General features: G+C 48.1%; 1 protein-coding gene across 15 annotated transcripts in view; it reads left to right on the top strand.

The window, feature by feature from the left end:
* The window catches only part of abi1a (abl-interactor 1a), a 39,697-nt gene that overhangs the window by 8,367 nt on the left and 4,377 nt on the right, over positions 1-26,953 (top strand). For 2 of the 15 annotated variants that reach the window (XM_086150857.1, XM_086150851.1), the window contains exons 2-9: positions 4,107-4,274; positions 14,521-14,697; positions 18,155-18,169; positions 19,362-19,465; positions 19,628-19,780; positions 23,104-23,204; positions 24,478-24,591; positions 26,347-26,619. In XM_086150857.1, the coding sequence (XP_086006983.1) occupies positions 4,107-4,274; positions 14,521-14,697; positions 18,155-18,169; positions 19,362-19,465; positions 19,628-19,780; positions 23,104-23,204; positions 24,478-24,591; positions 26,347-26,619 (1,105 nt within the window). The remainder of the gene's footprint in view (positions 1-4,106; positions 4,275-14,520; positions 14,698-18,154; positions 18,170-19,361; positions 19,466-19,627; positions 19,781-23,103; positions 23,205-24,477; positions 24,592-26,346; positions 26,620-26,953) is intronic. The other 13 variants (XM_086150858.1, XM_086150853.1, XM_086150862.1 and 10 more) reach the window with 9 other exon arrangements.

The raw sequence follows: 26,953 nt of genomic DNA, 5'->3' as shown, positions 1-26,953 counted from the left end.
CCATTACTAGATACTTCTTCCATAAGTCCAGAGTTCGCACATGTCGAAGCGGTGCAGGGAGAAGATAAAAACAAACATGAACGCTGTATCTGCTTCCACCCGCATGACGTCCGTGGCGTCTTCCTCTTATTCTTATTCTTCTTTGGTGGTTTGTTTTTGAATGTGGAGCTTAAAGGGCACATCGCAGATGCTTGTGTGGCACCGATCCCTACCGTGGTCCCTCACTGCCAGTGGGAATGCAACACTAAAAGGTTCCCCTGGAAGAGGCTACTTCCTGGAATGGAATTCAAGCTGGACACTTCTTAGAGCTGTGCTACGTGTGACCTTGTTGAATCAAGATGGAATCTGTGAATACTTCTAAATGTTTGGTTCGATGCCCCATGTTGGACGGCTAGTTTGAGTCATCACTCAAATCTCTGAACAACTGGGGTGACAAGTCAAGTGCTATTTGACGTCTGATTTCTTGATTTCTAGCTGTGCGGTACTGATGTATGACCGTGCCCTTGCGTACACGGCATACCGTTGAATTATTTGAGATGTACCAAACTTTGGCAGCGGTTGTTGTTGGACAGGATCGGCGACAGCGTGTGATGGAAGTCTTTTTTTTTTTCGTTTGTTTTTCCCAGCATACCTGCATCTGCCGCTCCCCCTTTTTTTTTTTGTTCCCGCTCACATGGGATGTCTGCCTACCTGCAGTTATTTTCAAATGTGGCCTCAATGGCTCTGCGTTCCTGCTGCATTATTTGATTTTCAGCTCCCAGCCACAGGTTTTATCGTGAGCACTCGCAGTGCGCATTCCTTTTGTACTCGCCTTTTTATAAATCCTGCTGAGGTGCTGACAGACTGTCTACCCCTACCTGGATATTCTCTTGTCTCTTTCACTTCGTCATTACTCAGCTCAGAAATATGAGATAAAGTGCCCGGGGAGTGCTGAAGCTCTCCTGGAGATCACCTCATCCCCCCCCCCCATATCTCCTGCCATGGCAAAGTAAACCCCAGCGCTGTGTTTATCTTTTATGCACTGAACAATCACCACTTCGTTTTTTTTCCCCCAAATGTGTCAGCGCCGTTTTTTTTCTTTTTCTTTTTTAATATCTATTCAATCCGTCCCTGTGTATTGTTAGCTTATGTAGAATTTTCGGATGACCAGCTTTTGATGAAAGGATGAGGTAACTATCTGTGGTCTGTAAGTAGAGCGGGTGGCTCTAAGAAGCCCTGCGGTAAAGCAATCAGCCGTCACATCTGTCCTCCACCGACGCCCACCGCTGACCTCGTATCAGCTCCGGTGGCTTTCCATCAGTTCATCATGAGAGACGGCAACGCAGTGCAAATCTTGCTAATGTGCAGACTTTAGCCCCTGATTTCGAGGGAGAATTACAATGGCGGGATTAATGTGAGGTGAAATATTTAATTTGGTGTGTCCTTATACATGAATGAATGGCCTGCTATATCTTTTTTGGACAAACCATTCCAAGCACTTCTTTGTTTGATTGTCAATGTTCTCTAATACACGGAGATGAAGATGTGGAGGTTTCTCCTCGGGAGTGAAGAGGATGGAGTCCATCAGAGGGGCAGCACGTCATAGTTGTTCTGGGGATAAAGTCAGACTGATATGGTTTGGACATGGACAGAGGAGGGATGGTGGAGATCTGGGTAGAAGGGTGCTCAGGTTGGAGCTGCCAGACAGGAGGTCTAGAGGAAGACCAGAGAGGAGGTTTATGGATGGAGGGGAAGAGGACAGGAAGTTAGTTTGCATGAGAGGAAACTCAAATTTAAGCTGATTTCACAGATTTCCGTTGGATTGTCTCGACGGTAAAAAACACAAAATCACCTTTGTTACCGGGTGATGATGTAAAATCAAAGCTGGCTGTTCTGCAACACTGGAATGGAGTGATTGGCTGCCGAAAATGAATGGGATGTCACAATTACAGGGATGAAATGGATCAGACGTGTGGTGTGGAGCTCATCATCGCTATCACACCAACAGCGATGCAAACATCACATGCTCTAGAAGCGTGGGCGAGGGTGAAGTAGTATTCGTATCACCTGGGAGTATACGTTCTCAGCTAGAAGTACATATGGCTTTAACTACCTGAGAGCAGTATTTCAAGGCCGAGTGGCGTTTCTTAGCCAGAAGTCTTTGTTGCTACTATCTGCAAAGGCAATGGACACGAACAATATGGTAAATAAAAAAAAAAATTGTCAACGTCGTGACTTTGGTCAAAGGTCAAATTCTTCTAATCTGTTCTTGGAGGTGCAGCGGTGGTAGGATTTCTATTTCTATTCATTTTTATGCTCTGATGTTTGTCTTTACAAGAAGTATGACTGCATAAACAGATAGTTGGAAGTACCTGATAGCTGATGTCCTGATTCCCATTTTTGTCTTTTTTTTTGTGAATCGCTGAGTTTTGTGATTCCCCTGGAATCAGCGAAGACCCGATCAATATCCTATTTGAAGGGAATTCAAGTGTGCTGAGACGACTTGGATCCCTACAGGAAGTGAACACACATCTACCGCCCAGAGTTTGACAACGACGATCTAAATTATAGCCCGCACACCTCAGCTTCTCCATTCCTCTGAGAAACACGGCGTATATTGATTTGATATTTGCAATGACCTCACCGGCTGCCAATAAATGGCACCTAACGGCCCATTACATGCATTTCATGGAGGACCACATTTACGGATAGCAACTACACAGCATCGTGTCGCGCCTCTTTGAATTAACCACAGTTGAAATTAAATTTGAACGCCACAGTCCGGACGGGATAAACAATGCCTGGCTGTCATTGCGGCATCGAGGCCAGCTATCGTGCACACGCAGCATATGTTATATGTAATCTCTCTGAAATCTTCTGTCCTTGCTCGGCCAAAACTGTCGTGTTTTGTAATTATAAGAGTGATTTAAAGAGCGCTTTCCGTGTGTTTTTGCAAGGCTGCTCCTGCATCGGGGCATGTTGCACTTTGCGGCATCAGTACGAGCCGCGCGTGTGTGTGTGTGTGTGTGTGTGTGTGTGTGTGTGTGTGTGTGTGTGTGTGTGTGTGTGTGCGCGTGCACATGAATGACTGCGCTTTCAACAGATGGCCTATTGCTCTGAGCCCTCTGGAGGAATCTCTCCTCTTGCCCGAGGCTTGTTATCGCTCAACACATCTGCTACTCTGATTCCCGCTAAAAGAAACTACAGTGGAGCACTCGTCACCTCCTAGGCCAGCCTGGCCACCAATCACTGCCGCTCTCTAGGTCGGGAGCTTTCCAGCTGTACGGATTGCTTCTGGATTAGTTCTGCGCCGCCTCCGCCTCCGCCACCGCCGGGATTCAGTAATGAGACAGGCAGTTACGTAGCTGTTTTCATTTCGACTCACCGACCGGCCTCGCATCCAACCATGCGACCCACTCGTCCTTTACTTTTAAAGTGACTCAAAAACATTCAGAGTGTTAGCTGGACATCTGCCACCCCACGCAACCCCCGACTACATGAACGCATGATTGCATGGAGTCCCACTAAATATTAGCAATTTCATACTTAGTTTTTATCAGGAATTCTCTCACAATGAGAAGAAATGACTCACTAAAAGGTAGTAGAACAGTGGGGTTGCTCCTTGTTTCCCTGCCGTTGCAGGCCATCGTGGTGGATCATCTAATTCTGCAGTCTGGATCTCCAGATGGGGCCAGAGTGTAAACTATGTTTTCTGACATCATCACAATGGTTGACTTTTTATGTAGACCCACGCACAGTTTAATTGTTTTTGCACTGATATGTTGATTCTGAAGCACGTGTCCACACCAATGGCTAGCTTCTTTTCGCAAGTAGCCAGTTGCCAAGTCGCTCACGGCGACCTGCTTTATACGTACTTTCAAACTACGAGTACTTGTCATGCTGTGTGTTCAGAGCTTGTATTACTGCAGGATGTCTTCCATTATCTCAAAGCCTTCCAGAGAGTGTTATGCTGTTATGTAGAGGGTGTGTGTGTGTGTTGGTTGTTGTATCGACCTGAATCCACCACCAACTTGTCTTGCTTATGAGGCTGCAGGATGGACACAAATCTTATGCTATATTAAAAGTTATCGTCTTCTAATTCTGCTCTATCCTTCCTCTTTGCCCAGGCCCAGGACAAGAGGAAAGCTCTGGAGGAGACCAAAGCCTACACCACCCAGTCCCTGGCCAGCGTGGCCTACCAGATAAATGCCTTAGCCAACAACGTGCTGCAGCTGCTGGATATCCAGGCTTCGCAGCTGCGGCGCATGGAGTCGTCGATCAACCACATCTCTCAGGTCAGGACCGCATCAACACACTGCGACCGCAGACCGTACAGCTGTGAGGGACGGTCCGCTCCCCCAACTCCCCCCCCCCACATCCTCCCACATGGCCCACTTCTCCTCTCGCTTTCACACAGACGCCGTTATTTTCAGCCACAGTGCGAGGCCTTCACGGTTCCTCTTGTTGCTTCATTGGCCTCCGCCGAGTGCGTCTGACAGGCCGTGTTTGACGGGATGACTGCTGGTTTGTTTTACAGTGTCTTCGGACACGCTAACACAACACGACAATAACCCGCATTAAGTAAACACAGCAATACCAGCAGGGCCGCACCCTCCAGTGTGTGTGCATGTGTGTGTGTCTAATGACTGAGATTTAAACTTTGAGATTTGCAGTTTTACAAGATGGAGCGACAGTCACGCTTTTAGACTCATAGCATCCATTCATGTTAATATTATCAATAATAATAATGGTAAATACTTCCTCATTAGTATCTTAGCATTTAGCACATTCCCAGTATGCTAGGAAACCTGATTACAATGAGCATCAATGTTGTATTTGGAAGCATGAAGAACTGGTACCTGTATGATATTTCAAATCTAATATCTGCCACGTTAATCTGGTACATCCAGATTTCAGTGGCGTGAAACATTTGGCCGTATGGTAGTTTCTTCGAATATTTTGGCGTGCGCACTTGTTAGTGCTTCTGCATCACAGCAAAAAACTACCTGGTTGGATTCCCACAGGAGGCCCTTCTGTGTGGAGTTTCCATGTTCTTGCCGTGTCTCTGTGGAGTTCCTCCAGGTTCTCCGGGTTCCTCCCTCTGTCCAAACACATGCAAGAGGTCCACTGGGGAACAAAAATCATCTCAACAAAAGAAGGAGAGAGGGAATGGTTGCATGTCTCTGTGTGATCATTCATAAAGCAATTTGATTTCATATGCGTATACTGTTTGTATGTGTGCATAAATATATGCGTACATTACTTTTGTTTTTTTAAAGCACAGCATTTCAGACGCACCACTGCGTCTCCTCCAAAGCTAAAGGCCTCTCTCGGCCACAGGCAGGTAAATCCAGCCGCTAATCTAATGAAGGCATTAAGAGCTCAGACAAATCAAACAAAGAGCCGCGGCCCATGTGGGCAGATTAGAAATGGGAGGAATTCACCAAACCTGTGAGGCGCTTATGATTGAACTCCAGCATTAAAACAAAGTGCTGGAAAAATCAAAAAGTAGTTTGTTTCTTGGATTTGGACTCCCTTTTCACTTGAAATGTTGCAGAATGGAAGGCGTTCCTGGCGTTCCCGTGGCCGTTATCTGTGTTTTCACTCCGACAAAGCTGTGTAAAGAGCGGCAGGAATTCTACTGGGATGTACTGAAGGTCAGGTTTTCAGGCTAATGGAGGGAGAGGACTATCAGGGCTGGTAGAAACGGGAGGAAGTAGACGACGAGAGATTTAAAATTAAAAAAAAAAAGCATTTTTACCATCTTTCAGGGGGTTTTGAGTCGACATCTTCACAAATAGCATTCTGCCGATGCCACGTCTCTATGACAACCCCCCTGGCCCTGGAAAAGCATATAAAACAGAGTTAGGCACGGTGCTTAAGATCCTGGAGGAAAGCCTCGGCCGTACGGTAAACCCCGGGCTCAGCCCGCATTGTTTGATTCGTGTCTCTATTGCGAGCACTCGTCGCTGCCTCCTCCTCGGTTCATGGGAAACTCCATACTTCCTTTGCTATATTTAAACCCTCTCTTGTAGACTGAGGCGGTCAGTGAGCCCCACGCAGGGGCTCCATCTTTTTTTTTTTTTTTTAACAACAAACGTGGAAAAAAAAGTCCCACAAGCAAGAAAAATTATGAATGATTTAGCAGTTTCGGTTGTCGGTGAGGAAACATGCGAACTCCCGCTCCCGTACGGAAAAGGACTGGATAAAACCGCATGAATGTGATTAACATTTCAATCGATGTGTGTGTGTATGAGTGTGTGTGATACGGCTAGTTTCCTTCCTCCCACCCACAGTGACAGCAGATTCAGACCCGCTGAAGGGCCCGACCCTGGACGTCGCGCAGGTGGAAACAGCTGCAGCTGAATATTTATCAGGTTTCAACAGGAACCCGTCCCTGTCGGTGGAAGTTCAGCAAAACACTGTTTTAACCGTCGCTTTATAAAGTGCTTAGTGCATGAATTGCTTGATTAAATTTACATCTTAAAAGCTGAATAAATGAATGCATATGCAGGGAAATGGATGAATAAATAAATAAAATTAAAAACAATGACCAAGTTAGGGCTGCTGGCCAAAGCTGACCAGTCGCATCTTTAGAAATAGCAAGCGTTGCAAATTCATTTTTTATATTTATTTTAAACTCTGAAGAAATAAATCATGTCCGTCATGTGGAGTTTCACATTTCTGCAGATGAATAAGCGAAATAACGCCATCCACCATCCAAGCCAAATTTCTCCCCAACTTTGCAGCTCAAAGCCGCTCGAATAATTGACGCTCCCCACCGTCGTTTCAAACTTCCACCCCGAATCTCCGTCCCAAGGGCTGATGGGAGAACAGAGGAGCTCGCAGGGTTTCCACCTTGTGCTGTGTGTGAAGTGGCTGTTAAGAGGCTGCGAACAGGGAGCGCTTTGTCTGCCTGGCGGAAGAAAACTTCTTACATTGAACCTCTGTGTGATACCCCGAATGGAGAGAAAAGAGAAGGGAAGTGTGTGTGTGTGTGTCTGTGTGTGTGTGTGTGTGTGTGTGTGTGTGTGTGTCTTAGAGGCTTGTGTGCGCATAGTGCATGCTCACGGTGCAGCTTCCGTGTCCTGGCATTTTCACCTGACACAGATCCGAACCCACTTTACAGCGCTATTGCCCAAAGTTTGACCGGAACAGCATGAATGTGTTTTTAAAGAAAACGAAGGAACGCTGGAACGCTCAAACTGGAAATTTCGGCAAGAAAGTTGCCTGTGGCAGCAGCCGTTCCTTAACCCGAGCCTCGACAGATGACACTTTTCATTTTCAAGGTACCTAAAAGGGAACATGAACTGCAAACGCTGGCCCAGCCAAGAGTTTGAACCAGGATGTCTATTTTAGCGTGTGTGTTTTTGTAGCATTTGGCACCTTGTTGTAAAAGCAGAGGCCCTTCCTCTATTTGTAGGAAGTGAAACTCACCAGCGGGATGATGGATTCGACACTGCCTCATCAGTCCATATGAAAACTCTAAAAAAAAACAAGAAAATACACACAGAAACGCGGTGCTTTCATCCCTGCTTGGCCTCACCATAATCAAAGCTGTGAAGGCAACACAGAAAACTAGTAAGAAGACCTTGAGTCTCCAGGTGTTGAATCCCTGACAAGCCAGGGATCACGTCATTTACGGGCTAAATCACCTTATTTTTTAAAAGTCCACCGGCCTCGTCGAACCCGGCTATCAGTGTCCGGCATAGTGACGAAGCAGCCGAAGGTAGGGCTGGATTCAGAGAGCGCACACACTCCTCCGGCCCTGACGACCGTGAGATTCCCCGGGATGCTGTCACAACAGTTTAACAGCGTCATCTGATGGTGAGTGGGCCGGACGCTGTGGCTCGGCTCGAATTTGTGATCTCAGCCTGGCACGCAGGCCACCGCTCTCCCTCCACGTTCTGTTACCGGATATGCAGTTGTAGTTGCATGCCAGTGGGATTCGGAGTGTGTGTGTGTGCGTGCAGCGCTAGCCTTTTAACCTCTTGTTGGAGAGCCGTTGCACGCTTCCACGCAGGAAATGAAGAGTTACAGGCCCTTTTGGATATATGTTTCCTGCGGATCCCGGAATATGAGGCCCCTCTCCAGCCTCCCCTGGTGGTCTCTGTCACTGTTAAATAACACATCATTAATTTGTATGCAACTTTTTGCAAATGGGGGTCCTCTTCTGCTCCCCTTCTCTTCGGGGAGGCGGGAAGGGGTATCAGCCATAGGGGAAAAGAAAATGTACGAAAAACAAATAGGCCATAGCCACTTTTTGACGCTGATTATGTATATCACTAAATCCGCTTGATTTAAAAATTCTGAGAATGAGACAAAACCTCCTTAATATACAGTGGATTCCAAGACAAGGTAGGAACCCCAGAAGAAGGGTCTTGAGACCAATATCAAGTTCTACAAAAGCATCCTGAACCGTACCTCGACTCCTAGCCGGTATCGGCTTTTAACTAGGGTTGAAACAGTGATGTGGGCCTCATCGTGCTGCTCTCACTTTTTGATATATATATATGTATATATTTTTTTACTGGAAATAGGAAAGGCAAACACTCAAAGGATTTTCTTAATCCAGTGCTCAACCTCCTCCTCTAGCTACATCACACCACAAGTGTTCTTAAACATACCAAAAGAATGCAGTTTTTGACGTATGTTGGACACGAACCGTCCAAGATGGGCGCTCTGCGCCGCGCGATCGACCCCTCGTTTGGCTCTTAACCGCAGATGGAAGTGCTGACATGCTCTAAGTCTTACTAAAAGCTCAGAGAAACACCAAAAAAGCCCGAATGAGCAGCCTTTGGACAACAGCTTGGCCCCGGAGATGATGGTCTTCAGATGTGCTGGCAGTCGTCACTCCTGGGAGAATGAGTGTACAGTCGAGGAGGAATTTACTTTGCCTCGACAGCCGTTCGGGCTCAGAGAGCGGAGTCTGGAGTGTTTGACTGCGCCGCTTTGACATGCTATATGAAGCATACCAAGCAGATGATAACAAAAGTTCTGGTGCCGAGAGTGGACAAAAAAATTCGAAAACTGCAATGCGGCCCTTCGTGAACTCTCACAATCAACGGGAGGTGTTTGACTTGGGCAAAGGCAGACAGAGAAAGATGGTCGAGCGTTCTCCAATCCCATACCAGACCGTGTGTCTACGGCGGTTCCTACAAGTCTTCAAGTCACTACCTTGTTGAATAACAATGGACAAAAAATGCTAATTAGCATAAGTCGCCGAAAACTAAACTAGTTACTTCGTGTCCTAGAATCTGAATCTTTCCCCAAAAGCGTACAACGGAAGCAAAGGGAAGAATCTCATCGCACAGGGATTGCGCGGCCTACGAGAAGAAAGACTTCGACTCCACTCCAACGTTATCCGCGGTGTCTTTCGGGCGTTTGACAAGCCCTTTTTTTATTTAAAGCTCCAAAAGAGGAGCGTGTACAGCACGGCTCCCCGGGGAGCTGGTGTCAGGAAATGTAGCCGAGAGAAAGGGAGCGCGGCGTAGTTATGAGCACCCTTCAGTACTAACAGCACTTATTCACAAAATAGCTGTCAGAGGAAACAGAGTAACACAAATTGTTTGAATCCACTCTCAGGGAGTGCTTATGTAATGGCGTAAGAGTCAAACTGCAGAGCATTTCACGTTGAAGCTGGAAACACAAGCCCATGCTCCAGTGATGTGGTTCCTCGTGCTTTTGTTTCCCCGTGGTCCCGTTTGTATGAACACCGGTGCAGTTCAAACCAGTTCAAGTGGACCCTTTAACATCGTGCAAACATTACCACTTCCCCTCATTTGGTGCTTTTAGATTACGTGAATAAACCTGTGCTTTTCTTTTCAGTGTCAGTTGTATTGCCGTTCACATTTTACTGGCTTTGCCCAGATTGTATTCTATAGATACATACATACTTACATACAAAACATACTTATAGGCCCACTTCCTAGATATGACAAAAATGTCATTCTGCATAGCAAAGTGTATTATTTGAGAAGTAGAGTAGCCAGTTACACAGAATGTACATTGGCTTCCTGTTTGGGGACTGCAGATTTCTCCTGCTTGCTACATTGATTTTGATATCTGCAGTCATTTTCAGGTCTTCATTGTGTTCATTCAACCCGTTTTTCCCCCCCTGTAAACTCGCCATTGAGGTTCTAAAGAGCCCGGAGAGACGTCCCATTCACACTTTTTATCCCTTTTGTTATCCCGACGGAACATAGGTTGGCTAATTCGTGGTCGGTCGTGAAGACATGGCGGTCTTATCTCCATGCTCCTCCCTTGTAGTCCTGGTTTATGATACCCCTCGCCGGCGAAGCAATCGGTTCAGTAAGTGCTTCTCGGCGCTGGAGTGCGTGTGGTATCTAAAAGAAGCAGGGAAAGAAAAAAAAGCTCCGCCAGTTCGCTAAAACGTATTTTAAAGTCTTATAATCATCCGGAGTCTGACTCTGTCATTAAACATTGGCGGGTTTGTCGTGTCTGGCCGGGCCTCACATGTACGCAGATCGCCCATGCAGGGTGTTTGTACAGTAGTAGGCTGTTCTCCCATGTGGTGCGTAAGCCTGCAGCTCAGCCCTACAACGTCTACTGTGCATGCCAAGCAGCAGTCTTTTTTTTCTTTGTTTGTCCATGCATTTGTGCATAGCAGGCATTTTATTGAGAATATTGTCCCACGGAGAGTCTGCCAAAGCGCTGAACGGGCTGTTTTACTGTTTCTTTTTTCCTCTCCCTCATGTGCTGAAGTGAAACCGGCTGTCGTAATTCCATATCAAAGTCTTAGGACGCGTTCTGTCTGCCTTCACTTCGCTTTTCCAAATAGAGTGTGCTTGTGTCTGTGTGTGTGTGGCTGGTTTGTTAGCTTTGCACAATGCTTTGAAAATTCCATTTGCGGCTTCATGATTATCCCTGTCACTTTACAAATATATTTATGTCTGCCTCCTGATGCTGCGTGGACAGATCTTGGTCATCCGTGACGTCTTTCCCCCCGACCTACCCTTCAAAGTCATGAAATATTATGTGATAACAAGTTTGCAGCGTTTGAGCGACACATCTGGCGGTTCTTTGCGTTGTTTATGACTGCTAATGATCTAAAACCAATCTGTGATTGCTTTCTCCTAGAATATTCATGCAGGAGGCCCTTCGGGAGTTTTCCGTGAGGTGTTTGCATGTTCTCCCAACACCTGTATGGATGCTCATCAGCCCCCATCACACACACTGTCCAAAAGCATATTTATCAAACAGTATGTTAAGACCCACATCTGGTCGAATATCAGCTCGGATTGACTCCAAGCAAACAAATACCAGACGCTGCATGTACTCCTTCGTGAGCGATTAGTACATGTTTGGTTTTAGAATATCCTTAAAATAAAAAAAAAAATAAAAAATGAAAAGCTTTTGAAATGCGTTGCTTTTTCAAAACAAAAACATTGAAAGTTAGGTTTACTGTCCTTGGAAATGAACATTTCTGGTTCGAACCCCAGTTTCTCCTAACCTGCCAAAGTGTTGTTGAGCAAGACACTAACCCTGACCTGCTCCCCTGGCGCTGCTCCTTAGCTGCCTTCTGCTCCTGGTGCATCCATGAGGGGTTAAACGAAGTGCTCAAATTTCACTGACGTGCTCGGTGTATAACTGTAAGTGACAATAGAGGCATTTCTAATGTGGGAACAAGCTTATCAAGTCCCAAGAACAATGAAAATGATCCTTCAAAACAAGATAAACAGCATCATTTTATTTTTCCCATATGGCCCTTTGGGGAGTCCAAGGGATCATAGATGCTCAACCTTAAATGCCTGTACCGATTGGACAGAGCCTTCTGACCGTGTCTGCTATCATTTCCTGTTTCATCCTGTACATTCTCGTGCGGCGAGCTAAACCTAGCAAACGGAGCTCTATCACCGTAAGGCAGTGGGCGTCGCGCTCAAGAGTGACCAGCGATCGGACCAGAGCAGAACCAGGAAGAACCAGGTTGCTGCACAGATCGCTATTGTCGCTCTCTTGTGGTCTGAAGGTGAACGTCAGAGATGAACTTGGACCTCTGGACTGCCCTCTTGTAGGTGTGTTGCTTAACAATGGGGATGTAAATCATGCATGGGAGCTATGTGGGTAGCGGCGTACTCGCTCATGTACGTAGCCTGAGCCTACGTGAGCCTTCGGACAACCCAGGGGACGGCAATGAGGCATTTAAAATAACCAAATCTCTGCATGTCAGGAGGGAAGAAAAAAAAAGACTATCTGAGTGAAAGACTCGTAGATCGCAACTATTTTGGCCGTTGTTGCTAGTGACAACACAACATGAGCCTCTCATCGTGGTAACCGCCACACTGACTCACTTCCATCCCCAAAATGGGAAGAAATCATACCGTTCCAGATGATCACGATTGTATTTTTATCCCCCCGTCTGGCTTGGGTGTGTGGCTGACGATAATAGCCCTGGCAGCGGGGCCGGTGTATGACCTAGATCCTCAGACTACTCATGTAGGTGTGTGACTCCTGTGGCTGGGCGTGGAAAGAACCGGGCGGTGTCGAGATGAGTGGGGCAGGAACTAAGAAATTGGAGGGAAGGAAGAGGTTTGGAAAATGGACGTGGTGAATAAACATGGGTGACAAGAGGAGGCCCTTGAATCCTAAAAGCGTGGAGACGGCGGGGAAGTTAAACACGAGAGTGTTCAAGGAAAATATTCGTCTTTGTGACAGTCGTCGAGAACATAGAGAACATGAGTCACACATTTAAAGCTGTCTGTTTCATCCTTGTCACACTTTCTCCTCTCGAGGTCCTCCTTCCCCTTTTCTATAAAAGTTAGAGATTTCGGAATGTAGAAATTAAAACAACGCTATCGTCACTGTTTCTTATTCTGAAACCGACCGATGGATTTATCGGTCAGCAACAGGTCAGAAGATTATGGGCTGTGAATCCCCCAACGGCCTCTTTTTAGACACAATTTACCCCGTTTCCTCATGTTGTGAATGCATCATTTTTTTTTTTACAACAATATATTGTGACACAGTCTATTTTTATCAGAGTATTCATGTCTCGGGACATTTCTATTGTTTTGTGTAACAAAACAAACATATGTCATATTTCTATGTCTATGTGTGTTATTACCAACTTTATGGACTATATATGTATATATATTGTACATTACATAAGCAAGGTCAAATCATAATGCATCTTAGTAGACCGTTTATGTTTTCTGTTAGATCCATTTGATGAGCCTTCGATAATGTGGGCTAGCTAAGTGCTCTGTTGCAACCGCAAGCCCCGCTCAACTTTTGCCAAAGAGTTTTAAATTAACTATGCCGTCAACACTTGTGCAGATATGCTGGCCCTGTATTCTTCGTTGCAAAGGAAGGAGGTGAACTCACCATGAGGCTTGCTCATTTCCCCCATTTTTGCAGCCAGCAACTTAGTTGCAATGCATATTGTTCTCCGATAACCCAAGTCAGGATGTAATCTTTAACCAGCAAGCTGCTTTTAATCATTTCCAGTTGAACTTGCTTCCGATTTCATTTTACAACAATATATGATGCCCATAACTTTACTTGTTGTTGCTTAGGAGATGTAAAGTTAGTAATAGCTCTGTTGGATCACTAACGGGTTCCACTCCTCCTTCCCCTTTGTATTCTGTCGCCATCAATGGTCCCCAAAAATGGAGGTTATAAAGTTTCTAACAATTCCTGTAGTTCTTAGATGATCACGATGAGGTACTTGGACATTGTCTCCTTGCAGGGGAGCCCATCTGTAACTCAGTTCGTGCACTCCGGCTTGTCCCTGCACATGAAGCTGTCCAAAAAGCTCTAAGATGTTCTGTCTGTTGAATACTCTTTTAATCTATGACATCCAGCTGCCAATTTTCTCATGCACTTGGAAATAAATCTTTGTGCAATGCCTCGACGCCCCCAATAATCTAAATTTCGCTAAATCCCCTCGACACTCGGTTAGATCAGGATCTACGGCCGAGAGCGAGAGGTCAGTGCAGCTCCAGATTTCTGTGGCATGAAAGGAATTCTCTGTTTGCGCCGGCCGACGACTCCCTCCTTCGACCTTGAGAGACCATCATTCTGCTCATCTGCCTTTCAGCAGACATTGCAGCCTTTCATTCCTCTCAGGAAAAGGCAGCTGCTTCCCGGCTCCTGATTATGGGACGTTGGTTTCAAAGACGCGGGGATGAACGGGCAGTCCATATCGTTGGCTTGCCGCGAGTTATTTGTCAATTATCAGATGATGAATTAATGATGTTTAACAACAAACCTTCCATCCTTTCTCTGATCGACTCTCCAATGAAATGTCTTTGTTTTGAGTTTCCAGTCAGTAGAAAACAAGCAATCACAAGAAAATCACCCCAGACTAAAGCGATCTATGCGCAGTACAGCAAGAAGGTTTGATTTCCACGGGAGACCTTTCTTTGTGGAGTTTGCATGTTCTGCGTGGGGTTCTTCTGGATTCTCAGGTTTCCTCCCACAGTTTAAAAACGTGCAGGAGGTTCATCTGAGCCTGAATTGTCCAGATATTTGAATGCGAAAGTGAATGGTTGTACGTCTCTGTCGTCCCTGCCCCTGCAGACGGTGGACATCCACAAGGAGAAGGTGGCCAGACGAGAGATCGGAATCCTGACCACCAACAAGAACACGTCGCGGACCCACAAGATCATCGCGCCGGCCAACATGGAGAGGCCGGTTAGGTACATCAGGAAACCCATCGATTACACGGTGCTGGATGACGTGGGTCACGGGGTCAAGGTGAGAGCGTCCATCCCAGATGTTTCTCGATCTTCTCCACACTCAGCCTAAAACCTCTCCAGTTTTTTCTTCTGCTTGGTGATTATCCTCCGCTCTTTTTTTCTGATCCCGCTCTGACTGTTCCCGGCTCACCGTCGCTCCCCTGTGCCTTCCTCTTCTTATCTTCTGAAAGCTCCCCTCCTGACCCCCTGAAGGAAGACACCGCTGTGTGGGTTGGTGGGAAACAGGTTGGGGGTGGAGATGAACTTGAAAGCGGTTACGTCACGTGTTCTGAGCATGAAAATAACCGGCGGAAGTGCCGTTTGTGGAGAGTGTCTTTTGGAAGGCGCGCGTGATAAAGTTCTGAATTTTTCTTTAAAACCTCGGAGGAACGATCTCCACCCCAGTGGTGAAAGCCAGTAGGACACGTTTAAGGGGTCACTGGGTCATTTTAACGCTGATGGCAGTGACATAATTTCCCCCATGGCTTAAGGGTATCTTCAGCGTCCCCTTTGAGCCTCCCATCAATCGGCCAATCGTGTCCAGCAGCCACATTGATTGGATTAGATCGGCTGTCGCTTTTTCGGTTTTCACTGGGATTCACGAGGCCGGATAAAAAACTGCTGCGCTTCTTTGTCGTGTGAGGATTTATGTCGAACCCCCTCGTCAGGCATCCCTATCTCCCAACGCCATGTTCTTAAACACGGTCGCCGCGGCTACAAGCTGTTTCATGTCGCATCCAACAGACGGCGTGTGAATGTTGTACCTCGAGGGGGAAGCGGCGAACCTCTAATTGCTGTGATGTTTCTGCATCCAGCTCCGATTACATCCCCGATAAACCAGCTCCACGATGGGGGGGTTCATCATTCATCATAGATGTACTTTACGGTCTCCATCTGGAGCTGACGTGAAAACGCATGTAGAAGAACACCGGGAAATTCGATATCAGAAAGCTGACCGTGCACCGATGATCAGGGTCAGGTCGGCATCACCGCCCCGGCGAGTTAGATTTTTAGGAGATCCATGTGAAGCGTGTGTGAGCATTGTGGACGTCGGTGTTTGGTAAAACCCTGCACACATGGAAAAAATGCTTAATGTGTATGATTTTGTTCAAATAAAGTTCGGCATTTCGAGCTAAACTTCTGCTCAGACTCACCCAGAGTGCCTTTTATGAGGCGCTAATGGTGAGCGTCAAGGGCATAAAAAAAATTAGAGGCTGTTTGAATTTTAAAATTCCAATATTGACAATTGTAACCACCTTAAAGGGCTCAGCTTACAGTATATGGTGCTTTTCACCCATTCACACGATGGAGCTGGAGCTGCTAACCACACCGTCGGGAGCAGCTCGGGGCTCGATGTCTCGCCCGAGGACACCTGGGCATACAGACACGGTTCTGCAGCGCTGAAATACTCCATCATGATGCGCCAGAGCTGCTCCCCGAGTGCGTCTGACGCGTCTATTTTAGGAACATCACGTATCACTTAGACTAATCCCTGTGGATTTGCTCCTTTAACAGTCCTTATGAATTCTGAAAATCAGTAATGAAGCTGATGGGGAGCCAACACACACACACACACACATTTGGTCCACGTCTCTCAGCCTTTTCTCATGTTTTCATGTCACAGCCTGCAGAAGCGATCAATAGCCAACATCAGTTCTCCCTATAAATCTATGTAGTCCGCCTGCAGTTGAATGGAACTTCCACAGCTACTTGTTGTTAACCGCGAAACATCTGCACCTCCAAAATATTTTGATCTTCCTAAACAGCTTGTCTGAGGGCCCTGTGTCGTTTGCAGCAGAAGTCCATGTACACCATCTCACATCTGAAGGAATCATTCAGGGAATTATTGCCAAAATTCTATTGTCCGAAAAAATGTGATGCTGTTTTACAGCAGCTTTGCATTTGGGGATTATTTTCAATTTTACAACAATATTTGTAAGGTCAGGGACATGCATTTGAATTTCTAGTAGAATGCTTAAAGATACACACTTCAGTGGACCACTATGGATTTGAAAGGTTTCTATGTACTGCAACTGTTTATCGATCGCACTAAGAGTTAGCTGATAAAGAGCCGTTTGTAAAAAGTTGATGAATTCCTCTCGGTGAACCGTCACATTACCCTGTGATGGAAATAAAAATGAGATTTATTCTTCCAGTCAGCTGATCCTTAATCTTAATCTTGTCACCGGGGCTTTTAGGAATCCCGGGACACTGGCGGTGCCAGGTGTTGTTTTTGGGGTTAGCTTGGACTCACGTGTTGCGGCGTCAGGTGTGCATTCACAAAGGTGTCTTTACTCAGTATAAATGTACGCGGAAATGCTCTGTATCTGCCGTCAGATGTTTGGTCTTCGGGGCAAATCTGTGCACTGACACGAAACAGACGCTTTATTCCAAGCAGAATAAATAGGCATTTAAAACGACCAGCGCAACGTTATTAGCATGCAAACTGAACACTGTCGGTCGGAGGTTGTAATACAGGTAACACTTGGAATACAGGCAGGAGCCAGGTTTGATGCGAAAGTCACTCATTTCTAGCTCGACGCCACAGGCTTTCTTTTTTCCTCCACGACAACCCACGACATTCTCCCTATGACTTAAGAACCGGGGAGTGCCGCTCAAAAACCCCACCGCGCCAAAGCACTCCCATGTTCTCACCCCAGCCAGACACGCTAAGCCTTTTTGGACCTGGCGCTGGCCTTAATCTGAACCTTTCTGTCCGCGGCTGAATTTGGCCGTCGCCTCCAAGCGAGGGGGCGAACAAGAGATACGGCCTCAGCCCGGGAAGATAAGGGAGCCGTGAGCGTGACCCAGATTGCCGATGGAATCTCGTCCGCCTCCGATAACCCGAGAGCGAACGTGCAATTTACTATTCACAGCACTCGTGGTGTTCTCTTTTCAAAAGAGCCAGCGATGGCTTTCACGCCGGCGTGGTGGCTTGGTGGCCCCCCGTTGGTCGTCCCGCTCCCTCTCCCCCCCGCTGAGGCCGCCGGGGACGCTGCATTATAGATGAGACACTTGACTCTGCAGTTGTCAAACTGCAGATCAGCCACGCCGCTGCTCCGCGCTCCCTTCTACATCGGGCCAATTAGCGTCCTGTTACGCTGCCATTATAGTACTAATAGCACGTGGTGATATGTAGCCTGTCTCAGAAGAGCAACAAAAGCGTAGATGGTGTGAAAAAAATTTGCATTTTCCGTTAGAAACCTGAGGGGGAGGTGGGTTTGTGATCCAGTTGACATTAAGATCGCTGAGATTTCCCTCCCAGACCGGCTCCGGGGCTGCCGGGGCGCGGCGGGGTTTCACTCAGAGGAATAACAACCGCGGGCCGGCGTCATTCTTCGGCGGAAAGGTCCTGCTGAAAGCTCACCCTGCCGTAATTTGTGCTTTGACTTCCACCTATCCGTTATAGGCATAGCCATTTTTGACATGTCTCTTTCTGTCTCTCTTTTTCCTCCCTCTCCCCCGCCCACACTAAGTGGCTAAAAGCCAAGGTAAGTCTGGATTGTCACATGACCCATTTTGCCACCATACATTATTTATAGATCCTTACCGCTCCCTTTCCACTATATGTATGATTGTTGTTGTTGTCGTCCCCCGTGTGTTTGCCCTGTTAATTCAACCTATAGTCCCCGTTTAGAAATGAACACGCCGCTCCGTAACCCCCACCACCCCGTCATTCCCCTTCACCTGCTGTATCCATACACCTCTCCGATACTTATACAGTAAAACCTTGACTTGAGAGTTGAACAGGTTCTATGACCAAGCTCCGAACTCAATTTAGACGTATATCAAATTAGATTCCCCTTTAAAATCAATTGAAATGCTGTTAATCCGTCCCAGCCCATAGCTTACTGGCTACACCTTCAATGCTACAATGTGTTGCTAAATGTAACATGCGCACTCCGCTTCACTTTATGTCTAAATCCCATGTATGGACGGAGTGAAGCCGCTCCTCTTTTTAAAACCATCAAAACGTCCCCGACAGGCTTCGAAACAGACTCTTCCGATGCCTCGTCCGTTCGCATTCCTGCCATCCGCTGCACCGAATCCCCGTAAATGTCTCCCGCCTTCTCACAGACGAAGTTCTGCGTCACCGTATCTCACCGACAACAACTTCTCCATCTCTGCACGGACGAGTCCAAGACACGCCCACGTGTTTTTCCATGATTTTCTCTGGTCTGCCTAGCAGCGGATAGTGCGTCCCACTGTCTTTAAATGTCACTTCACGGAATTGTGTGTCAAACACTCATCCCGCTCACTCCCAACTCAGATCTGAGCTTCAATCAGAAAGCTAAACATCCACCGAGCCACGACTCAGATCTCAGAGAACCCCTAAGCTGATGCACTTGCAAGTCAAGGTTCCACTGTAGGCCTCCCAGATGGTAAATCGCTGAATGGTATTTTCTTTAAAACCACAATTATCCGAAATTTTTCTGGGATTTAGATGACTCGGGTCATCACTTTTAGTTTTTGTCGAAATCCTTTTATGGTGTTTTGCAAGAAGCCTAGCAGGAAACACCCAGCGCTCCGGGGCTGCTGCATAACCCTGCAGGTATCGCCATCGCTGCGTTGGACGTGTGTCATCTGGGCGGCCTGTTTCCTTGTAACTTAACAACATGAATTTATGCAGACCTTGAAGGCCGGCATGTCTGACGAACGTAAACTTCATGCTTCTGACAACAGCAGCACGGAAACAACCAGGCCATCAGAGGAGGAACGCTGTCGAGGACCAATCCGCCCACGCAGAAACCGCCGAGCCCCCCCATGTCAGGGCGGGGCACACTCGGGTAAGGCGTTTTCGGTCACCGTGCAAAGATATTTATTATTTTATTTATTATTCATGCTCCCCGTGATCCCCTCCGCCGTACCAGACTGCCGGGATTTACTCCCCGCTTTGGAAATACTTTTGATTTAACGCTGTCGTCTTTCCCTCACCGATCCTTCGGAAGACGCAACACGCCGTACAAAACCCTGGAGCCGGTGAAGCCGCCCACCGTTCCCAACGACTACATGACCAGCCCCGCCAGGCTGGGCAGCCAGCACAGCCAGCCGCACAGCCCCGGGCGCACCGCCTCGCTCAACCAGAGGCAGCGCACACACAGGTAGGCTCTTACCCACATCAGCCGTGTGTGACGGAATGCGGTGGAAACAGCGGAGGGGTTTTTCGGTCAGCGCGACGGGACCGCCTCGTGTTTCTTGTCCGAGGCGCCCGAAAAATTAATATCCGTAAAAGCCTCCGGCGTAGAGTGGGGTTGTCAAAAAAGGCCCCGCGTCACTGGTGACATCGAAACACCGGGGGGGGGGGGGAGGAGGCGTCACATCCAAATAGAGAGTTTGAGTTATGGGTGAGTGAAGTTGCTTCATTAGCTAAAAAGCCCGTTATTGCTGAGTCTGATTTTCATAAGTGTTTTATTCGCCAGGACTTCTTCTTCTTGCTCCTTATTTCTATGCAAAGTTTCCTCAAGTTTTTTTCTTCACTGTGTCAATATAAACCAATTTGGAGTGTCATGGTGGAGCAGAGGTCAGCTCTTCCTCCTCACAGCTTGAAAGTCCCTGGTTGGATTCCCGCCGGAGGCCTTCCTGAGTGGAATTTCCTTGTTCTCCCCGTGTCTGCGTGAGGTTCCTCGGGGTTCCTCCCACGGTCCAAACACATGCAGGAGGTTCATCGGTGGCCCTGCAATGTCCAGATGTGTGGATGAGAGGGTGAAAGGCTGGATTTTTCAATGAACCCCGCCTCTCGTCCAGTCACAGGTGCGATCGGCTCCAGTACCCCCGAGATCCTGAGTGCAGGATGGGCAGTGAAGATAATGAATGTAAAAATGATGAATGGATGAGCGGCACTCAGGGCTCATGTGGGAACAGTGACGTCTGTCTCCTGTCACTGAAAGCACCGGAGATCTTCTGGTTATTGGATATCACAGCATCAGATATGCTTTCAGGCTGTCCTGATGTGGTTTTGAATGATGTCCTTAGGGTCGAGCCGCGCGGCAGCTTCTGCTTCTCGGCTTCTCTCGGTGGATCGGATTTCATTTCGTTCTGGGAAAAATGGTCCAGTGAGCTGTCCGATCCGGAAGGTGGGAGCTGCCCGTTTAGCTTTGCTAGCACCTCAGGTCTTCTCACTTGGATCATAGGACGGCTTCCACTGCGCAGATACATGTCCTGTTCCAGCAATTCATCAGTGTCATTTGAAGTTCTTTAAATCACAGACAGATATTCTCAGATTAAGCTCTCCAAAGAGTGGTACTCCCACACAAAACCCATTGCATGCACAATTCTATCACATCATAGTTTGTGACATTTAAAACATGCCCTAAAAATAAAATTAAAACTGTATGGGGTTTTCCCACAACCTCAAACAGTCCCAGGATGGTTGGAAAGACAGGGGTTTCCGTACCAGCGTACCGACTGTGCAGCCACGTGTGGTTGGACGAAGGTGGTGCATCCCGCAACCAACCCCGAAGACCACCACTTGTTATGTATTTATTCATTTCCTCAGAAAAGCCACATATCCCGGGCTGCAAGGATCACTCAGAGCGTGATCTCTACATAGGGACATTTTGTCCAACAGTGTTTGGAATGGGATCTGGACCTGATTGTAACCAGAACGTTATGGACTGTTGCATATTATGGACTAATCTCGCTGGAGCTTCAGCTGTGGCCCTCGATGTCACCGGGAGCACGCCGCAGCTGCACGCCGGTCGACGTTTTCAGTGGGACGTTGAAGAGCCAGAGCCGAATTTCTCATATTAAGCGGACATAAAACAAGGAAAGCTCAGGGTTTATCTGCTCTCCAACACTATCTCCCATCTCCAAGGGCATTCTTCTGCTGGTAAACAAAGGCAGATGCATGGCCCAGAGCTCCACTGGAGTTGGGAAAATACTAAACAGGATATTCCCAAAATGCTGACCCTGTCCGGGGGGACTGGGGGGGCTGTCGGACCAATTCACCCGGCGCTACTGGGGCCACATTAAGTGGGCCATGTTGTAGAAACCAGAGGCTGCAGGGATGGGAAGGTGGAGGACGCTCTGCTGGCAGTGTGTCCTGGTGACCATCTCAACACATATAGCATGTGCAAAGTGAGAAGTTGAGAATTTTATGTTCATCTGGAGCTTCAGAGGTTCAGGAAAGTCTTCTCTAATTATCTCCTTCCTGCCAGGTCCTTATAACCTTGAAGGCGGGGGGGGGGGGGGGGGGGGGGGGGGGGGGGGGGGGGCACTGCTTCTCCGCTTCCACACATCTCCGTTATCTTGGGATCGTGCAAATGCGGCACAGAACATCTCAAGAACATCTGAGTTGATGGCGATGAAGAGGAGCCTCATTGTCCTCGCAGCATTGGTTTGGTTGGAGAAAATTTCCTGTGATTCCCTGTGTGGTTACAGCCCTAACTATCAGGGATGGATGGATGGAGGAATGAATGAACAGATGAAAGTAAGGATGAAAATTCACATAAAAATGTATAATTCATATGAGGAAAACATGAGCATGAAGATGGTTGATGAGTGAGTGATTGGAACGGGTGACTGGTCTAGACCAGAATGGAAGATACCAAACACGGGGACGGGGGTTCAAGGAACATACTGGGTGGCTTTTTTTAGGGAGTCTGGAGGTGAAACGGTGAGGGCAAAGGTCAGGTTGAGGTGGCATGTGTGTGTGTGTGTGTGTGTGTGTGTATGGGGGGAGCTTGAAAAGAAGGGATGAAAGAGATGGTAGAAAGAGCGGGGGGATCAAGGCCTGCTACCCCAGGGCTCAGAGATCAATAGCCCTGCCCAAGCCTCCAACACACACACACCCGACACACACACACCTCCAACACACACACACCTCCGACACACACATCGGCTATCGGCTTTCCTGCAAGCGTGTGTGTGTGTGTTGGAAGGTTTTGATGGTGTTGGAGGGTCTGGTTAGCGCCTTGCATGTCAGCGCTGCCTGCATCATTGTGTGAATGGGATCCAGTGTGAAGGATTTCATAAGAGAGACCTTTCGCTTTTGTGAGGACGTGTTTCATCCGTGCACTAATGCGATTCAGTGACATGTGACAATATTTCATTCATTCATTCTGTACCGCTGATCCTGCACTCAGTTATGTAATATATACTCTCGTTTCCACATATCGTCCTCGTCTATCAAGTGTCACGAGCTTTTTCAATGACTCCAATATAGACCTGAATTATTTATTCTAAAATTCCTTTTTCAATGGAGTCACAGTCGTTGTCCTTTAATTAAAATCTCCCTGCAATGACAGCCTCTCCGGTCTACTGCTGTGCATTTCCTTGGTTGCCATCTGAGTGTGTCACCGCTGCTGGATCCACCAGCAGAGAAGGCGTCCGAGTGACGGACATTTGTAGGACGTGGAATGAGATCGGCGCAGTCCGAGTAGGTCGACCTCTAAAACTGCGTCCTTCTCTGTCTCCCCTCCGACAGTGGCAGCAGCGGGGGCAGCGGCAGCCGAGAAAACAGCGGCAGCAGCGGCATCGGCATTCCCATCGCAGTGCCTACACCCTCCATACCCAACACTGGACCAGGTGAGCGTCCCGTCACGCCATGTTGTTACTTTGCCAATACATGGGACCAGGACATTGTTTCTACTAGCAGGTCACTTATATGGACTATAAATCCTCCCAGAGCTATTGGCAGTGCTTGGAAAATCTGCAGCCTGTGATTGGCTGATAGGTGGCGTTCCCCCTTGGAAAGACATTCAGCAGAGCCATTCTCTTTTACTAATTTGTCTTCAACTAAACGCAAGCTCTAATATAGTCATTCATACGACTTTCAGGAGGCTAAGCGTGTAGCAGCTCCCCGCCTCAGACAGACTCAGCAATGACTCTGAACTGTGAGACAAGAGTTGAAACCGGACGCGAGGCGTCGCCACATCCGAAATTTCATTAACGTAGACTCACGTCTCCATGGAAACGGTTACACCCCCATTTTTCTGCTGTGGTCACCCAACGGGGGCTTTTACAATGACAGCTAGTCATCAGGGGGAACTTCCAAGATGCTTTTTTTTTCTGGCTCTTTCTTCCTCCTCTTCTGAGGTTTGAAGACGTTTTGGAGCGCTGGAAGTTAGAGCCTGAGGCCCGCAAGGGAAGGGGACTAAGGCTACGGTTGCATCATACAATCTACACATTAACCCGTGGCCTGTATTAAGTCAGCTAATTATATTTCATGCTATCTGATCAGATGTTCTATAGATTCACATTCGTCGTCGTCAGATGGTTTTGTGCCGAGGTTTGTAGATCCTACGATAGCTGTCAATCAGATGTAACTAAAATGCATCGCGCAATATTTAGAAAGGTGTAAATGGGAGTGTATTACTGTCGTGGAGCGGGGCTATGCTACATAAAGCTTATGTTTCTCAGCCGCGGATTATGCAGGCCCATTGTGTTCTAAGCACAGCTGAATCTCTATCCCACTGTGTAAATAGGCCAAGCTGCGCCGGGTCCTGCTGCTTTATCACAGACAAGCAAGACCCACATAACACCGTGCACGAGCGACGTCAAGCGCCGCCCGCCGCCCAAAAACGTCTGCGTTCGCCCTGTGCTGAAACCTAGATTGTTTTTTGTTTGTTTTTTTTTGAGGGGGGGGGTTGCGTAGCAGCTGCTTTGTGGCGTCGGGCTAACTGCAGCTCTCACTGAGAGCTTGTTACCATAGAAACAGCCAATTCACTCTCGGACCGGAGAAACGCGGCGCCCCCCCCCCGGTACCTCCCGCCGCGGACGGGTTCCTGAACGAGGTGACAGAAGCGCGAGTGCGTCGGAGGCGAGGTTAAAGGTCAACTAATGTAAACACTCCTTTCAGTCCCGTCCATGTCGGCTCCTCCGGGGGCCCCGCCTCCTCCCCCACTCCCCCCACCGCCTCCGGGGCCCGGCCCTCCGGGGGCACCTCCAGCTCCACCACCACCTCCACCCATAGGTGAGACTTCTTGGCGTCCACCGCCACAGGACGCCGACGGACACCGGTCACCTCTCCACCGGCCTCTGTGCGCGTGTGTCTGCGGTTGTGTTTGCACACACTGCAAGCTAGAGGCTTATGAGATCACACCGAGATCATACCGTGGTTTGGCGGAGATAATTATTCTGTGTGTGTGATGCAAAGCAGTAAGTGCAAAAACAGGAAACAAAACAACCACAAAAGCCCAGGCTACGGCTGCAGATGAGGCCACAGCTCGTTTTCTGCTCAACAGGAAAAAGGTCCATTGATTAGAGCTGAGAAAACGAGTAAAGATGGAGATTTGACCTTCAGGCACGAGCTCAGGGTCAGAGGTCGTCAGCCTCTGCTGGTGACCGTTTGTCCGTCTTGCAGTGTGTGTGTGTGTGTGTGTGTGTTGAAATGGATTCAGTGGAACCCTTGATCTTCCTTGGTGGTGGTGCTGGTGGTGGTGGTGGTGAAGATGTTTCCAGGAAAGACCTCTCACAGCTCCGCGTTCTCAGCAAAGTTCTGCTCTTGTCCTCCCCGAAAGTAACCCCTTTCATTCAGCTTCAATGAAACGTGTGTCAGTAAGTGAATAATACGTTTTTATGAAATGTTTATCTGTCGCCGGGGCGTTTCCCGCGCTCTGTCCAAATTGAATCCACAATGCGGAAGCGGCTGGTGTTCTCTGACGGAGCTGTGAGGCTTCTCTTCTTCTCAGATTCTCTAAAAGTGCGCCGGGTGAGTATATTCTGCATTCAGCCCCACCGAGGGGAGCTCAAGTGGACCGTCGCCGTCGCCGTGGTGATGATCGATACTCAATCCGAAAGCCATATGATGAAATTCAAAGTCATCAAAAGTGATCTTCTACTACCTCAACCCTGCGTATAAAAAAACATCTAGACATGACAGTGTAGATGTTCCCTCATGTTCATGTGTTCCTCCGGCGCCACCCAGCCTTTTCTGAGGGACCAGCCCCTCCACAGAGACGCTCCGTTATCTGCAAATGGAAACAGGAAATGCTCCGGCAGAACAAAAAGGAATTTGTCTTTTAACTCTCTTCTGTCTCTCTGATGACACGACCTTGCGGGTGTGTCTGATTCACATGAGCTCATGCAATGATATTAAGTAATTTCCAGTTTATTCTCCCGGTTGTGTCTGTCGTCTGGCTCTCCGAGGAGCGGCTAGTAGACGCTGCTAAAAACTGGTGTGGACATCCATTGTGTGTGTGTGTTTGTGTGTGTGGAAATACAGCTATAAGCTACAGCTGAAATGACTGCATGGAGGAATTCTACATCAAAACCCACGAGTATTTTTCTTCCCACCCCTCCCAAGAAGAGCACTTTGCAGTAAAGAAAGCGGTTTGTCCTGAGTGTGAAACCCGTCCAAGGGACTCGGCCCTGCAGCTGTTAGCATCTTCCCATCAAACATTGTTTATTTCTTGCCAAAGTGATCACACGGCACCCACAGATCTACAGCCATGGATCTCCAGGGTCGGCTCCTACGCTCGTGTCTGTTTTTCTTTCCCGCTCATTGAACACCTCCCCGCACTTCTGCCTCCTCCTCATCTGCCGGTCCTGCAGTCGCTTCCCTCGCTGATCACTGTGCTGGTTGATTGCATCTTTTTTTTAAAAAGGGAACTAATCGGTGTTAGAATATCCTTTACAGTGACGATGCCCCCCCCCGTTTGATTCTCTGCTATCCTGTCTAACCCTCCTCCTCTCTTGCCCCCTCCCCTCTGTCTTTGGGTGTTTCTAGCGGTGGCCCCCGGGCCTGGTCTGGGTCCTGCTCCAATGTCCCAGTTTGGAACCATCTCGCGGCAAATTTCGCGGCACAACCCTTCCAACTCCTCTGTCTCTATGGTTTCGGCCACGGGCACCTACCGCCGGGCGCCGTCGGTCACCTCCCAGTTCTCCCTGCAGCAGCAGCAGCAGCAACTGCAGCAGCAGCAGCAGCAGCAGCAGCAGCAGCAGCAGCAGCAGCAGCAGCCTCACGTTAACGGGGGCACTCCTGGTTACAACCAAAACTCAAGTAAGGCCCTTCTGTCTCCAGTCCAAGCCACTGACACTGAGCCCCCACCACCCCCACCCCCCCACCACCACCACCGCCATCACCACACACCAACCCACCTCTGCGTCTAAAACACACACTTTCACAAACGGAAGCTAGCTTTCGTTGCTACACGATACACGCACTTGCTTCTTGAAGGTCAGAACTATTGACTCTTCCCCTCCGAAGGTGTCGGCTCCAGCTTTTCATGTGGACACTGTCCTCCAGGAGGGATGGTGGAGATGATGGATATGGAATACAAATGAGATGTCAGATATGTGGCTTAAAAGAAGCACATACTGATGGCAGGAATGCA

The sequence above is a fragment of the Fistularia commersonii genome, chromosome 8, assembly GCF_037954325.1.
Source record: "Fistularia commersonii isolate RoL2024-O1a breed Wild chromosome 8, RoL_Fcom_v1.0, whole genome shotgun sequence".
NCBI classification, from domain to species: Eukaryota; Metazoa; Chordata; class Actinopteri; order Syngnathiformes; family Fistulariidae; genus Fistularia; species Fistularia commersonii.
The sequence above is the reverse complement of the archived record's forward strand: the minus strand, read 5'-3'. Positions and strand labels throughout refer to the sequence as shown.